This window comes from Sylvia atricapilla, chromosome 4 (genome assembly GCF_009819655.1).
Source record: "Sylvia atricapilla isolate bSylAtr1 chromosome 4, bSylAtr1.pri, whole genome shotgun sequence".
NCBI lineage: Eukaryota > Metazoa > Chordata > Aves > Passeriformes > Sylviidae > Sylvia > Sylvia atricapilla.
Genome location: NC_089143.1, coordinates 72,461,148 through 72,477,472, shown reverse-complemented (window position 1 = coordinate 72,477,472; position 16,325 = coordinate 72,461,148). Strand labels below are relative to the sequence as shown.

The window sequence follows — 16,325 nt, the reverse complement described above, 5'->3', positions numbered from 1 at the left end:
GACAACAGACAGCGGAACGCTCCGAAGTGACACTCGATTCACCACTCTTTGGGCGCAGGCGGGGCCGCGGTGGAGGTGGAGCCGGCTGTGGCCGCCGCGGGAGCGCGGCCGGGCCGGAGATGCGCTGAGGTGCCGCGGCCGGGTTTCCTGCCGCCCGTGCACCTGGGAGCGGGGCTCGGCGGGGCGGGAGCGCGGGGCTCCGCGGCTGTACGCGGGCCGGGCCGCGGGAGGCAGCGCCGGCAGGAGCATGGAGCGCCGCTCTGCCCCCGCGCCGGAGCAGGAAGCGCTGGAAGCGTGGCTGGACGATCACGGCGACTTCACCCGCTCGTACTTTGTTAGAAAAGCTACGAGGTAAGCCCGCAGCAGCGGCGGATAGAGGCAGTTCCTTTCTTGACGGGAAAACCTCGTTCTTTGCCATTCCACTTCACTGCCTCCAAAGAAAATAAAAAGTCGCGGCTCGCAGCCCAGCCCCGCCGCCCCCGCTCTGGAAAGAGCAAGAGCTGAAAGCAGCAGGCAGCAGCTTCGCCCGGCTGCCACCGCAGGGCACATGCGGCGCTTCCCGGGGGCTGTCGCCCGCAGCCCGGCCCCGAGAACCTCTCCGCGAAGCCGTGCCGGCCCCGCCGCTCCCCGCCCCGGGCTGTGAGTTAGTGATGGTGTGTTCTCCTCCCTCCCGAACAGACACGCTCAACTCCTCGGGAGTAGCGCAACTGTGTGTTTCCCCGCCCGGCGAAGTAGGTAGAAGCTTCAAAGAGTATCTGTTGTCTTGGGGAGAGCGGGTTATGTCAGGGCTTAGTGGTCTCAAAGCACAGCGCTGCTCTTGAGGAGCCCCGTCACCCTGTGGGTTGGTCACCTCTTTAGTGACCCGCGGGCGGCCGCACGGCCTGAGCGCGGAGGGAGCTGCTGAGCCGTGCGCGGCGGGGCGGGCGGCTCGGAGCCCGTCCGGTGCGGAGACGCCCGCGGGCCCGGCTCGGAGGCGGGCTGCGGGGCGGCGGGCACAGGAGCGGGCACGGAGACATCGCGGCCCGGGGAGCGGGCGCCTTGCCGGCAGGGGGCGGCCCGGCCCCTCCGCGCTCGCCCCTTCTCGGCGCCGCTTCTTGCCAAGAACCCGGCACTGAGGACCTGAGGAGCTCGTCTGGGCATTCCCCCCCTTGGCTTGACATGCTGCCTTTTGGAGATAAGACGAGGTATTTGCTCGCTGTTGTCACACGCTTCAACAGCGGGAGTTCAAGTCGAATTGGAGTAAATGGGGCTATTTTTAGAAGTGGAGTCAGGTTTCCATTTTGAATATTTTCCGATAAACAAAGCCGTGGGGATGCAGAGTCCGGGCGATCTGCGGCTCCCACGGTCTGTCGCAGCGAGGGCTGGGGTAAGTGCTGCGCTCGGCTCCCCGGACACGCCGGCTCCGCGCCGCTCGCACCATCTGCTCCCCGCGGCTGCTTCCTCCGGTCACTTGGCGGGGATGGATGCATTCTGAATGAGGTGCTGCTGCTGCTGCTGCTCCTCTCTGCATGGTATGGGGCGGTAAGAAGAGAAATCCCCATTAATAATTGACTCGCAGAGAGCTAGAGAGCTTCAGGGGTCACCCGCTTGCTTGTGACCATCTGTCAGGCAGTCCCCTTTCTTCTGCTGCTGCTTCCTTAGGTTCATATAACAGAAAAAAGAAAAGCTTTTAAAATGTCTTTTAAATGTTGATTTTTTTTAATTTTTTTTTTAATTTAAGGCTGCACAAAGGTGCAGGACGAGTAGACAGAAGTAGTTTAACCTTGATGCTCTCCAGAACACCAGTGAGTGGTGTGGCACTGGGCTTGTTTGCTCAGGAAATAGGGTGCTAGCAGCTCTGAGAAGTAGCATTTTCTTAGTCCAGACTGTCACACTTCCTTTGGAAAGTGCATGTAGTATCGAACAAATAGGAATGCTAATTAATAGTAACCGCTGTGTCAAATTTGTTTTCCCCATAGGCAGGTTTGGTAAGTCTTTTTGTTCACTCTGAGGCACAGTTCTGCGTTTGTGCCGTTCTGAAAGAGGCAGTACTTCAGAAAATACAATTCAGTCGAGTCTCTGTGATGGCAATGCCTCTGCAGTTAGAGAGGGGTTTGCCGAAAGGCTGTGGACTTTCGAATCTTCACTTGGCGACAATTCTGTGATGGTTTTGAAATGGTGGAAACATTGCAATTGTCTCAAAACTCTCTTCTCTGCTGTCTTGCGTGGTATTGTGGGTTTGGTTTTTTTTTCTGTTTTTTTTTTTTGTTTTTGTGGTTGTTGGTGGTTTCTTTTTTTTTTTTTTTTTTTTTTTGGTCCTTCTTGTTTAAATAGAAAACTAAATACAATAAGGAATACCTCCATCATACGTAAGTTTGTATTTGAATAGACAAATGACAAATTACTTGACTGTGTGTTGCTTCAACATAACATGTAGAGATGAGTGGTTTGAAAGAACTGTACTTTGTAAAGAGGTTTAGTGTTGTTCCACTTGGTAGTGTTATTTAGGGCTAAGAGAAAATCCTGGCATCTAATACCGTGCTTTGCTTTAGATGAATCCTTGCAGAGCAGCAAACAATGAACAAAGACTATGCTGTTAATGTTTTGCTATTAGCATTATATTTACTCTCTCAAGTAAAGAGGTGTTCCCTGAGCTACTTTCACTCTTTTCTAATTATAATTTACTGGGTTCTCTTTTTTTTTTGTTTTGTTTCATAATATGCCGAAGTTCTCACAGGTCCTGAAAGCAATAGACCAAGAAGTTAGTTTGTTTGGTATCTTGCGGAGCACAGAGGCATAGTCAGCTTTAGTCAGTTTTGAGGCACAATTGCTAATGGATAAAGAGAGTTTCTGTATCTGTTTCTCAAATATTTCTACATAGGAATAGGAAAAATTACCGGCTCCATCATTTATGATTGCCTAATAGAACTAATACAAGCTGTTTCCACTCATACTAATGAGCTTTGAATTTGAACTTAATTTAGCAATTTTATAATGAGTGTTGAATAGTTAGTATATTTTTTTCTGCAATTAATTAGTCCCCATGGTGTTTTATATAGTAGCTCTGCTGGTAATTTCCAGACACAAAGAGTTTTTAGTTAGGTGTCTAAATAATACTTAGAAGATGTATGCTTTGTTATTTTAAAAAGTATGGGGTTAGAGTTGTCATCTTATATAATGGAGTAGTTGCCTCCTGATCCAGTTTGTATAGGGCAATTTGAGATTAGTATCCGTTTTCATGGTTTGAATAAAAACTGTATTTTCTGGCACGGTGGCACTTTAAAAGATGTTACTCCCTAGTCACAATTTGTTCATAAAGTGACAACTGTTAGAATCGCTGTGCTCCTCAGTCCATGTTCTGGGGTCTTGGAGAGAAGGGCTGCAGGTCGTCAGCTGAACAAGTGTGCACCTGTGCTCCTCCCTACCCGCCGATGTGTTGGAGAAGGTGAGCACATCCCCCGGCCTTACAGCCTGCGTTTGGATCTGCAGTTGCCTCGGGGTTGGCAGGAAGGCCACATCCCAGCCTCCCTCCAGGCTGGGCTGGCTCTGTGGGTATTCTCCGATAAAAGTGCCTTGCTTGAATTCCACCTGAACAGTGCGGAGCTGCAAGCCTGTCATCCAGGTGGGCAGCTTTGAGTCCTCCCTCCTTTGAGCAGGTGAATAAACTGGGATCCTATAAGTAGGAAGGTATGGAATCAGTCATTTATTACTTTATTTCGTACCAGGGAGGTGAGTGTTGTGCGGAGGCAATATCCATAGCTGTTATCCATGAGGTGCTGTTCCAGGATGATCAAAGTGCAGCACAACAAAGGGGAAGTGTGTCACTGGGATGCTCGGGGACAAGATCAATTTGCTTCACTCAGTGAGGCTGTGCTGGCTGACAAAACTTCTGGCTGCAGAGTTTGGTACTGCAAACCTAAGGGTCAAGAGTTTCTAAATGCCTTGCTCCTGTGAAATTTAAGCTTGTGCTTCTTTTCCCAGCTCTTGTTATTTTTCCCTTCCCAAAGTTTTAGAATTGCCTATGATATTTTGGCTTCTCAGAAGCAGAAACATTTTCAAGTAAGGTGATTCTGCGTTGCTACAACTATAGTTGTTCTAGCTCGATGCTATAAAGTCATAATCTGCAAGTTTTTGTTGGTTTGTTTTTTTGGGGTTGGTTGGTTTGTTTGTGGGGTTTTTTTTTTGTCACATTTATGGCTAAATTCATTACCCTTTTGTCTACCTGTAGTTTTATCTTTTTACATTCCTTTAAACAAACAGCCCGTGCATTGCCATCCTCAAACATTACATTTATTTCAACCCGCTATGGAATATTTCTGTACTTCTGACTTCCTGTTTGTCCCTGTTTTAATAAATATGGGAATGATTCTCTCTTAGTGCTCTTTGCACTCAGAAGCAGCAGACTGCCAGAACAGCCAAAGTAAAATTTCTCCTCTGAATCAGAGGTAACTGTATTGTTACAGGCAGCTTTTATCTGATTCTTTAAACGTATGGTGTGATGAAGACAAATTATTGACCCAAATCTTATGTGCCCTTCAGTGGAAATAAGATTATTTTTGTTATAAATATGTCCTGGCTTATTAGCAGGTTTGAGAAATATTTACAAATTAATAAAGGCAGGGTTGTATTTGGAAAAATATTTGTTCTTAACAGTTTGGTACTTCACACTGCTTCACTGAGGATTCCAGAACTGGTGTTTACTGGGAAACCGTGGTAAAATTCAGATATTGCATTACTTGAATATATCAATTACATTTATTACTGGGAGAAAACTCAAGCACAGTTGTTTGCGGGTTTGTTGGGGTTTTTTTCTTGTTGATGGCTGGTGGACAATCAATTTGTAATGTGCTGCCTGCAGTACTACATTAGTCAGAACATTTGCCTTCTAGTCTCTGTCTAGAGGGCTTTTAAAAATATCTTTCAGTTTGAGCCAGCTATCTGAAGTTGATTCTCCTAAATATTATGTGTCATATGCGTTCTGTGCATCGGTGAAGTGTGTGTATTAATTAATTTTTTTGTAATTGAATGAAAATTCTGATTTTCAAAGATAAAGCCACTGGAGGTTTTCTGCACTGAAATGTGCTGTGGCTTGTGTTCTTCTTGAAAAAGCGTTGCATACAAAGAAGAGCAATAATCTTAAAAATGCACAGGTATTGCACTCCAAACGTGAGCTTGGTAAGTAGACAGAGGGCTTTGAACTTCCACGATTGAAGGACCCCAGTAGCTTTCCAGTGGAGACACAGAATCCTGAGCACAGAGTTGGGATATGCTGAAAGGGGACTAGCTTTTCTATAAAGCATTTACAAGAGGGCTGCAGACCCACTGATTCCTGAGACCATGGCTTGAAACTCACAGGAAGCAGTGGTAATGAAGGGGATCAGAATATTTTCTCCCACTTACTTGGTTTTATTGGATGTTTACCGAGCTTTTCTGAGAAATAAGTACAGGGAAAAAAAATCAATTTCTTTGAAGTCTTGGGGAGTTCTGCTTGTTGGTGTAATGATGTTCATAGTTACCCACTTATAAATAATGTATCCATATCCTTCCTTATGCCTTTCATGATAACAGCAAAGTTTTAAGATGATCCCAAAATATTTTTAACTACTGATTCAAAAAGCATTCAGGAAAAGTGAGGAATGTTACCCCTATTCATCAAGTTGCAAATGTGATTGACTACTTCTGGCATTTGTTGTTGGAAATGAAGTGAGGTGAATGCTGGAGTATTTTGGAAACTATCTCTGAAACAGCAATTACTGTAGACTGAATAAACTGTCATTTGAGAAACGATAAGAAACCACTTACTAGCGATTTACATCTTAAATTCCCCCAAAGCTCTAAACTGAACTCCTACACAGAATCTTTGGTATGGAGATGAACTAGTCAGCAGAAACTGTGAGTAGCTACGAGGAAAATGTGCTTCCACTCAGTTCTTGCCCTGTGTGATAGAGAAATAAATGGGCGTGCAGAATGCATTAATTAATGCCGTAGAGGATGAGAATCAGATGGGTCGAACCACTCTGACAGTTGCCATCCCTTTTTGCCTCCTCATGTTTCAGGGCAGCTATGACCATATTACAGTACTTTTGATAATGCTAGTAGGCACTGAAATCTCATTTCCATTGTTAGGTTGTTTTTTGGCTGTAACTGGGGAGACTTTAGAGAACAGGGTCAAATTTCTGGCAACAAGGGAGAAAAGTGGAGCTGAGGTGTACATTGCCTCTGCAGGAGACTCAAGGAAGTTCGACACCTTTCTTTGATTCCTAAATTATAGAGCACCATAAAGAAATTGTAGAGCATCACAGAGGTTCTGTATTGGGTATCTGCTGAAGAATCCTCCTGTGAGGATTTAGGCAGTACCTTCTTGACTTGAACTAATACGATACCACCTATTTTCATTTTCACCATTAAAGTGTTTTGGTTTTTGTCGTGGAAAAAATATAATTAATAAAAGCACAGTATAGAAGTATTTCTTTTCCTTACTGGAAAAGAAACATAGATTTACATGGAGTGCTTTCTGATTTATATGATTGACTTGAAGAAAACTATATTTAAAAAAAGGCATTAAATACAAAAGAAGCTATTTGCAAAGTGCCAGAAAATAAGTAATACAAATAGCTTGTGGTTATTAACACAATGGTTGTAATTTCACATTGGCACTGAAAATATTACCACAAAACATATTTGCTTGGTAAAAATAATGTATTTCCCCCCTTATTTGTACGTTATGTATAACTCACCCCAGCAGAGAGAATCATCATCCCAGAGCCTCTGCACCACTTCAGTCAGACCTAATCCCTGGTTTAGGAATTCAGGTGGAAATGAAGTAGTGCTAAAGATTTACATGAAGTCTCCAAGCGGGTGTGAATTTAACTCTTAATCCATTTTTCACTGAAATTACTGGTATTGTCCTACTGCTTTCCCACCTAAATCATTTGGTACCTACTTTTTTTTTTTCTTTTTTGAGTTTGGAGCAAGAAGCAAACATAGGGAGGAGAAATAAAGGTCAGGTTTTAGAACTTTAGTCCCTGAGGAATTAGTCCGCCTTTCTTTATAGTGCAAGCAGAAAGTCTCTTCTGTGGAAGAAATCTTTCTCGTAAAAAGTGAAGCTTGAAGTTAGGTTATTAAAGAAAACTTGAAAATAGTGAAGAATAGCCTATCAGTGTTTTCCAATTTGAATACTTTTGCTACGAATAATAAAGCAATCTGTGCCTTCTGCTTAAAAAAAATGAACATTTAGACAAGGTTAAAATTTCATCATTCTAAAAAGTTATTTCAGTCTCTCATGAGCATGGTTTGAATCAAGAATTAACATTCTAAGTTAAGAACTGCATTCAAATAGAAGTCATTTGTGCCAATTGAAATCTTTAAAGCTAAATGTGTGCTAATATATTTGACAGAGTTGTGCTAAAAAACTGTCATACTTCATATTCCAGAACTGCTTGCCTACCACGAGAAATGGCATCTCCACTGACTACAACTGGGAAGGGTTTAAGGAAAAACATCTATTGTCTTTGTCAATCTACTCTTTTAGTCAGTTTGAAAACATTTCTTTTACAGTCCGTTTACTGTTTCCATCTTATGAGGCCTTATACAATTTATTTGAATGTTTCCATTGCTAGAATAGAGACAAAACCACTTAGAATGTGATTGTGAAAGAGGAAGTACTAGAAAGAAAATGGGAAGGCAATTATAACATCCAAGTGGCTTTGCATTTCAACCTCCTTTGCTAAAGCCGAATCATTTTGGAGTTTTTGTTAATGCTTTAAATGATTTCCATGTCTAAATTATGTCAAGATGCTGGAGAAAAATTTGAAGACATCTAGTGGTTATTTTATGGAAGGCAATTGAGAAAACAGTTATAAAGTTTAGCTTGTAATATTGTTGATTTCAACATTGGCAGATTAGGCTACAGGAATTTAGACACTTGAAAGCTGGCAATTTCTAGTAGGCAAGTTTGTAATCCCTCTCCTGAAGTATGCTACCAATGATTTGAATGAAAAATTAGCAGTACAGTCCATGCAGCTACTAGAAAATTACACATTGTCCATAGGAATGGCTTGAACAGAGAAAAAACAAGGTATTATTTGCTCTTTCACTGAAAACTACTTATCACTGCGTTCTGTTACGGAACTACAAGTGTTAGGCGTTCTTAGTGCAAGGTGAGTAATGTGCAGTTTTTACTGTCATTGTTGCCTCTCAGTGTTACCTTTGCATTCTGGATTTTTGTACATTTTCTCCAAAGGTGCCAGGCAGTTGTGCTGAATGGTCACATGGGTGTGTTCTTACGCAGGCAGTGTGGTGATTGTAAGCAAGACAATCCCAACCTGGCAGATACTGTTTAAACATCTTCACTGGGTTGGGTTGCTGTGTACTTTGAAGAGAATCACAATGAAGCAGAAGATGGGTACAATAAATTATTTAATATTCCCAGTGTATGAGCAGCATAGTGATTAGTGTTGTGTCAGAATGGTTTGATGCACAGGAAATACAGCAAGGTGCTCTTCAGCTCTGCGTGTGCCTTCCTGCATGACCTGACCTGGCTCAAGACATGTTGCTTCCTTGTGCCTGTGTTTTCTCAACCATTGATTTTCTATTTTTATTGCCTTTTAATACTGGAAACCTCTTGCTCTAGAGACACGTCTACTTTCTGTGCAGCATTTAATGAATTTGGGCCAAAGAGTCTTAATTCCTCTGAAGCCCACAAAGTCTCATGTACTGCAGATTATGTGTGCTTGTGTATAAGCAGTGATAGAGGGGAGGATCACACCATCTTTTTTTCTTCGATGTTTTGCCTGCCATTGCATTTTTATCCCCTTCTTAGCACTGTCACTTCAAAATTCCTCTCCAGTTTTGTCATCTGCTGATGAAGTCACCAGCCAAATTCAGCAGTCACTACTGTCTTGTTTTATAAAGGAAAGATTGGATTTGGCTGATAGGAGTGACTAAAAAATGGTAACATCATATTCTACTATTCCTGTTCATGAGCTCTGGGATAAATTCCATCTTTGTATTAAAGGATCACAGTGCAGTAAAGGACGCATCCTGGTCGTGAGGAATATGGTGCTGGAACTCCTCAACTCTCAGTGATTCCCATAGTGGGATAGAGACACTGCATTGAGTTTAACCGTCTGCATGGGTCACTGTGGATCAGTATCTGCTCCTGCGGCTTCCAGACTACAGCCGGGGTCTTGGCCTTACAGTCAGCTCTTGATAGTGCCAGTGCTTACTGGAGACTGTTCATACGGATAGCCACAAGTGTTGGTTTCTTCCTGCAGTCCTTTCAAAACGACATCTTAATTGCACATGGCACTCGTTGCTGGTTTCCAGGAGCCTCGCTCGTGGCTCAGGATGTGTCTGCTGTCGGATATCTGCTGAGCTAATTCCGTGCTGTGAGAGTACTTGTGTTAGTCATAATACCCTTCTTGTCGTGCATTGTTAAATGGGACTGAGTGTCAACAAGCGAGTGCATGTCAAGACACCCAGAGATTTTAAATAGAGTTAGAATACGTCAGCTCATGTGAAATGCTGGTTCTTCCACCCCTGTGTGTAACTGGGCGAGTAAAAGGAGCTAAATAGTTTCCTTGTTAGAAGAGGCATTTGGTAAAGGTCACTGAATACTGTTCTTTTTCCAGTTGAATTTGAATGGCTTTTCTGTTGCCCAAAGTAAAATGCTTAAAAGGTCTGAAGTTGAAAACCATGCTTTAACCAGTTTAGTTAAGGATTTGTTGTTGTTAGTCTAAAGAGCTTTCTGAGAATCACGCACTATGCTGGCAAATTATTGAACCATCACCCAAGAGAAATTAAAGGACAGCAATATGTTACTCATAATTATGCAGCTCCAAATACAGTTCTGTTCAGTGTTTAAGTGCTTCATAAACAGTGCTGATACCCAACAAGTAGTCAGTTCTTGCTAAACATAATTCCTTCCACGTGAAAGGTTTTACAGCTGTGTTCCACATCCCTCAATAACCTCCCTAAGAAATGTATGCTTATTTTTCACAGTAAAAAGGCAAGAGCGTAAAAAATTAATAATCTCACGGCCACAGTTTGAGAACAGGTATTAGCATTCAGAGTACATTGTTCTTACTGCTTGCTATTGCTACACCATTAAGGCCTGGGGAAATCGTAACGTGACATTGCAGAATAAATAAAATGACAGGTTTCTACTGATAAATCAAATTTCTGCTGTAGCTTTTTCTTTATGCGTGAAGGGTAACGGATTCTTTCCCTGCCCTGCATCTTGTATCAATGCACCCACGTATGTAAATCAGAAGGGAAAATGATAGCTTTTTACATTCTCCTTTCCTCAGGAGTAAGTGAGCGGTGAATCAGATTGCTCTGCAAATTGCTGTCGCCCAACAACAGCACAGGTTCATTTCCAAACATGCCTTCAAACACGTGCATTTTCAATTACATGACTTCTGAGCCTCGTCAGTTGTTGGAGAACACTCTCCATCTGGCACTGTGTTATTACTGCTACTTTTCAGTCTTACCTTCCATTAATGCCAGTCCTCAGTGCTCAGAAACTAAGTCAGCACACATGTGAATCTGGGGCAAGTCACCAATATTCTTTAAAACTATAGAAAACCTACCTTCCTGTGCCCGAGGTTTAAATGCCTCCAAGTAGCATTTGCAGGTTCTTTTCTGCAGCCTTAGAGCTAGATGATAGTTTTGTTTTGGAGGAGCTAAAATTTCCAGGTAATTTTTTTGTTTTGAGGAGATCAGAGTAAAACAAAAAGGGCCTGCATATAGCACATCTGCTAACAAGACTTAGCAGCACTGATTTTAGAGGTTGTACTGTATTTACAGACAGATTTTTGTATCTTTAGCTTTTTAATTTTCTTAAGGCTATTTCTGGTCATTTTAATTGAAGCATTTTATTCTTTCTCATTTGGTCTAATAAATGAAAATTCCAACTCCAAGTGTTACCAAATGCTAGCTTCTTATTTTGACTCTCAGTGAAACAGCTTTTGCAAATGTGGCACTGTCCTATGCAAATCGTATTATACGTTGTAGTAATAAATGGTAAACAGCTCACACATTTAATGTTCATCCTGTTTAAGTGCTGGAAAGTAATATTGCTAAAGTCATATTTCTAAGGATATATTAGTTCTTTCTTCACTACAAGAAACACTTGGATGAGGTTACTGCACAAAAAAAAATAGGTATCACTACTTTAATAAAGGAGGATCATTAGTTTTCAATAATTCAATTTTTTTATAGCATGTTTGCCTACAGTTGAGGTCTCCAAATGATATGTGATCGAAAAAACTCTTTCAAGCCTTCCTAACAGAAGTCAAAGGAGTTTCCTTTTGTGGATGGTTTGCTATTAAAAATATTATTTGACTTCATATTTTAATTGATCCCTTTGCTTTGAGATGAGGGTTAATTGTGCTTGCAGTATTGCATCCTACGGCCAAGATCAAGGTGTGCTGTAAGGAAAATAAGACTTTTGTACAGTGCTTTTCATGTGTAACTTACACCGATGCGTGTAACTGATCAGCGGCTGACTGACTTGACTGACTTCCATGGCTTCATTCAGCTTCACTCTCAGGATTCCTGTGGTCTGCTGAGCAAATAAAAAATATCCCAAATTTAAAACATGACCACCATGAAAGGTTTCCAAAAGATCAGATTTGTTAATAGGATTTTTGCTGTTCCTGGGCTCGTATGTTATGTAATACAGCAAAACCCCATTTCTTCTGAGAGTAGGGTGTGTGGTGTGAGGAATCCTCAACGCTGAGTAAATGAAATAAAAACCCCTGTACTTAGAAAAAAAAAAAAAAAACCCCAACCAACAAAAAGACAAAAATAAACTTAAAGAAAAAAACCCTCAGATTTTGGATAAGAAAATATTATAGTGATTAAAAAAGTATACTCAAGTTATGACAATATGCTGTATTTAGTGAGGGCATAATTAGGGTTGGTTTTGTAGTGCTAACTTAATTTGGGAAGCACAGTTAAATACTAGAGATGCATGGCATTTTTTGATGGGTGATGAACTCTTAAAAATGCCATTTTAGGGTTTTTCAGTATTTGGGGTTGAGTTAGACAATGAGTGTCATCTGCAAGGAAAGGAAATAGAAGAGATGCATGAAAACAGTCTGTTCTTATTTGCAGGGGGTTAAATTGGTAATATTCATGTTTCTTTGATGGTTTTTAAGCGCAACTTTTATGCCGTGAGTCCAGCATTTTTTATTAACTTTGAGGGCAGGAGAAGTTAACTTAAAATTAGCAACAGAAAACTACGAAGGGCTGCAGGAGATTGAGAGATTGATATATAGAAATCCAAATCTTAGGAGTGGAAAGGACTGGAACTTTTCAGTCACAAAATGATGGTGTAAACTTCTAATCTGTGCTCTGAAAGCCATAGCATAAGTGATCCTCCTCTGCCCTATTCAGGTATTTTCTCTAGGCAAAAATGGCTTCTTTTTTATGGGGCTGAAAATGTTACTGCTTAATCTGGGCTGAGTGCTGCATGAAATTGGAGCCTACTGATACAGAGGAGTCTAAAGGTGCATCAGTGCCCTCTGTGTGAAAATGTGTAGTTACCCTCCCGGTGTCAGCTTCAGACACGAGCTAGAGGATTTCCAATTCGCGTCATTCGCTGCATTTTTGGTTTTGTTTTACAGAGAAATGGTTAATGCATGGTTTGCTGAGAGAGTTCATACCATCCCAGTCTGCAAGGAGGGAGCCAAGTCCCAGAGCGAAGCCTGTGCCTGTCACCAGCCTGCCTGTGCCGAGAGCTCCAGCTCTGGGACGCCAGCAAGGAAAATCTCCGCTTCTGAATTTGACAGACCCTTAAGGCCCATTTTTGTCAAGGACTCGGTAGGAGCAGTGAGCTTTCTCTCTGGCTCTGACAAGAAGGAACAGATGCCTCTGCAATCTCCAAGGATTGAGACCAGTGCAGGAGATCAGTGCTCGAGACTATTGGAACTTGTGAAAGATATTTCTAGTCACTTGGATGTCACGGCGCTTTGCCATAAGATCTTCCTACACATCCACGAGCTGATCGCAGCCGACCGCTATTCCCTGTTCCTGGTGTGTGAGGACAGCTCCAACGAGAAGTTTCTCGTGAGCCGCCTCTTTGATGTGGCAGAAGGATCCACCCTGGAAGAAGCTTCCAACAACTGCATTCGCCTGGAGTGGAACAAAGGCATTGTGGGTCACGTGGCAGCCATAGGGCAGCCTCTCAACATCAAGAATGCCTATGAGGTAAGCCAAGGAAATTTATCTTCGGCAGTTCTTGGAAAAGAAGAAGCTGACACGTTATCAGCTGCTGGAATATTGCCATTTCAGTGCCTGTATTTGGTGCTGTGTTGACTTCAAGTGGTCAAGATGCAAACTCGACACCATGGTTTTGGTTATAGTGCGTGTATCATAGCTAAATGTGCATACAGAAGCGTGAAGCTAGGACTAAAAAAATCAGAGTTCTGTTGAGGTGATTATTCAGAGTTTAATACTGAGGCGAAGAAATGAAACAAGCCATCTCTGATAAATGCAAAACCACGAACCACATTTATGAAACAGTGTTCCTCTGTGGGCACAAATCTTTCAGTTTATTTCTGTAATTTCTTCTTGATGATAAAAGGTAAACCAGGGATGGTTAATCCATGAGCATATTTATTATAATGATGGTCTAGGCTCAAAAAAAAGCTTTTTCTATGGTTTGGGGTTTTTGTTCTTTATAGCAGTGGTCTTAATCTATGCAGTCATGTTCCACACAAATGCTTTTCTGTTAACACGCTGACAGTAGCAACTTTAAATAATTATTGTCTGGCAATGGAACCTTTGTTATCCTGGGTAGCAGTCAAATAAAATATTAAACTTTTCTTAATCTATAAACCAAGGAAGAAAAAGAACTGATCTTTAGGGCAGCAGTCTAATAATTGCATTTTTTTTTCTTGTATCAGGATCCAAGATTCAATGCAGAAGTTGACCAGATCACAGGGTATAAGACTCAGAGCATTCTCTGTATGCCAATAAAGAATCACAGGGAAGAGGTAAGTTGCAATCTTGGGATCACTTCATGTAATACTATTTCCAGTCATGCTGATGCTTTAAACTTCAATTAGCTGGCAGTCATCGTCTCCCAACCATCCTTTTTTTTTCTTTTTTTTTTTTTTTTAGGAAGACTGCTTATGTTTGTTTAGACTGTAATTTTATCTTATCTAGTTGAGTAATGTAAGCCAAAGGGAACTGTCAGGAAGAGTTTAATCCCAAATGCCGCAGTAGAATATATGTATTTAAGTCCAGAAGTGCTGTTCCTGCTTCCTGTACTCAGTATCTGTCAGCATTAAAGTTCTCTGCGCACTTACCGGTCTATCTCAAATTGTGATTAAGTTACTGTACTTCAGCTTAGTTGGTATCTATATTGCTTAATTCAGAGGGCACAAACTGGGCTTTATCATTGTCTAAAAACATGATTATTTTTACACTCTCTTAACTCAACATGGTTCCTATTTATTACTTATGAGCTGAGTGCCTGACATCAGGCATTGACAAACACACGGTGTCAGTGGGATTCAGAAAAGTCGCCCTCAAGTCATAACTTCAATGACTTCTAATTTGAAACAGTGTGAATGTGCTCACTGAGCTCTTGCCTGTATTTCCTGACCATGCTGCTTCTCATGGGAGCTCTCTCATCCTGTCACATGCTACTGCAGCAGGGAGAATTCTTATTGTGGGCTAACACCACCTTCTTGCCCTGAAGAGTGAATTCAGTAAAGTCCACAAAAGCCAATGAACAGGGAAAAGATGAGATGCACTCTTTGACTTAGGGAGTAAGGAAAGTGTGATTGGATTTTCTTTCCTCCTGACTGTAGTGGCCTTCAGCCACATCATCAGTTCTAGAATACTCATAAAATATAAGGCTCTCCACACAGTGTGTTAGAGCTTTCAAGTGGAGATTTCGCTCTCCTGGAATTCATTTATTTTTGCATGTATAGTTTGCTTCCAGAAAACTCAAGCTCCCAAAAAGAAATGTTGCCAAGATTGATTTGAAGACATCATAGCTTCTTTTTGCTGGTCTTCCATTTTCACCCCTCTTGTTGAGTGTCACCTTGACTTCTACTGCCCTGAACCTTTTTTTTTTTTTTTTTTTTTTTTTTTTGTTAAATGAATTGATTAAACTCCTGCATTAATTTGTTTATTCAATCTCATTCTAGCCGATCCAGATGGTCGGCCAGTATTTCCTTTCTTCACGTACTGCAAATTTCAGCTTAAATTACTTTGTTCCATTCTTCCAAGGACAGCATTTGATCCTTTCCTACTCCCACTCCTGCTTAAAAGCCTTCCCCTTTCTACCTGGCAGCAGCCACTGCTGGCCCTGGGCCAGTGGGTGAGCAAAGCAGATGCCATGTGAAGAACTGTCAGGGACCAGTGGTCCATGTCAGGCCGATGCAAGGCTTCAAATTTAACCCAAGCCAAGCCTTTTTTTTATTTGTCATGTGGAAAAAGGTGGTATGCTCCATGGAACTGGGCACAGGAATGAGCTGCAAAGCCGTACTGGCTGGGGAGTGTGGAAGGGCCCCCTTCTCACCACGTGCTGCTGGTGGGTGGGGATAGGAGAGTGTGGGAATACACAAGTCTGAGAATTAGACAGACTTAATTAGTGTAACTAGTCTGGTGACTAGGATGCTGTGGCAAGGACAAACAGAACTTTGAGCTTATGAGAAGATGGGATTAAAACCTGTTTGAGGGAAAAGATTCAATCAACCCCCTACGATAAAGATGTTGTATAATGCATGAGTTGCTTGTATGATCTTCTAACCTAATTATTGCAGTAGAAATTATTAACCTCACTGAAATGGTATATAAGACTTGGAAAACCTCAGTAAAATCGAATTCTGATCATGAATCAGTCTTCCCGTCTCTCCATCAATCGCCGATAGGAGAGCTGCAGTCTGTTTGTTCAGCCCACCATGACTTAAGGGCTGAATAAACTTGCAATGGGCCATGTCTTCGGGCAGCTTCCTCCTCCTCCTGAGCGCACCAGCAAGCGGAAATGGAGCAGGAATTGGTTTATTTTGACAAGTTCAGCTAACCTGAAGCTCGAGGAGTGTTACACTCATAGGCGATAATCTGAGGCTGTTAAACTGTAAGATTTCTTACAGGAAAGGACGGCAGTTCCTAATTTTTTTCAGAGTTTTACAGTCTCTACCGGAAGGCTTTTCTCATTCTTGCTGTAACAAATGACTGACATGTTTTTGGACAGACGCTGGAGTCAGTGAATCAGTCCTTAATTTTCCATTTGCATTCTGCTGCTTTTTTGGTTTGAAAATCCCCTAAACAACAAAACCAGAATACTGGCTCCTCCCTGTTAAAATAATAAATTGATAAAACTT

The 16,325-nt window shown here is 41.9% G+C and overlaps 1 protein-coding gene across 4 annotated transcripts in view; it reads left to right on the top strand.

Annotated features, from left to right (window-relative positions):
* The first annotated feature begins 242 nt into the window (after positions 1-242).
* Positions 243-16,325, top strand: part of PDE5A (phosphodiesterase 5A) — a 45,555-nt gene continuing 29,472 nt past the window's right edge. For 2 of the 4 annotated variants that reach the window (XM_066318411.1, XM_066318410.1), the window contains exons 1-3: positions 243-351; positions 12,612-13,194; positions 13,893-13,982. In XM_066318411.1, coding sequence (XP_066174508.1) covers positions 248-351; positions 12,612-13,194; positions 13,893-13,982 — 777 coding nt within the window. In that variant the 5' untranslated portion in view covers positions 243-247. Of the gene's footprint in view, positions 352-1,081; positions 1,185-1,448; positions 1,522-12,611; positions 13,195-13,892; positions 13,983-16,325 lie in introns of those variants that run through there. The other 2 variants (XM_066318413.1, XM_066318412.1) reach the window with 2 other exon arrangements.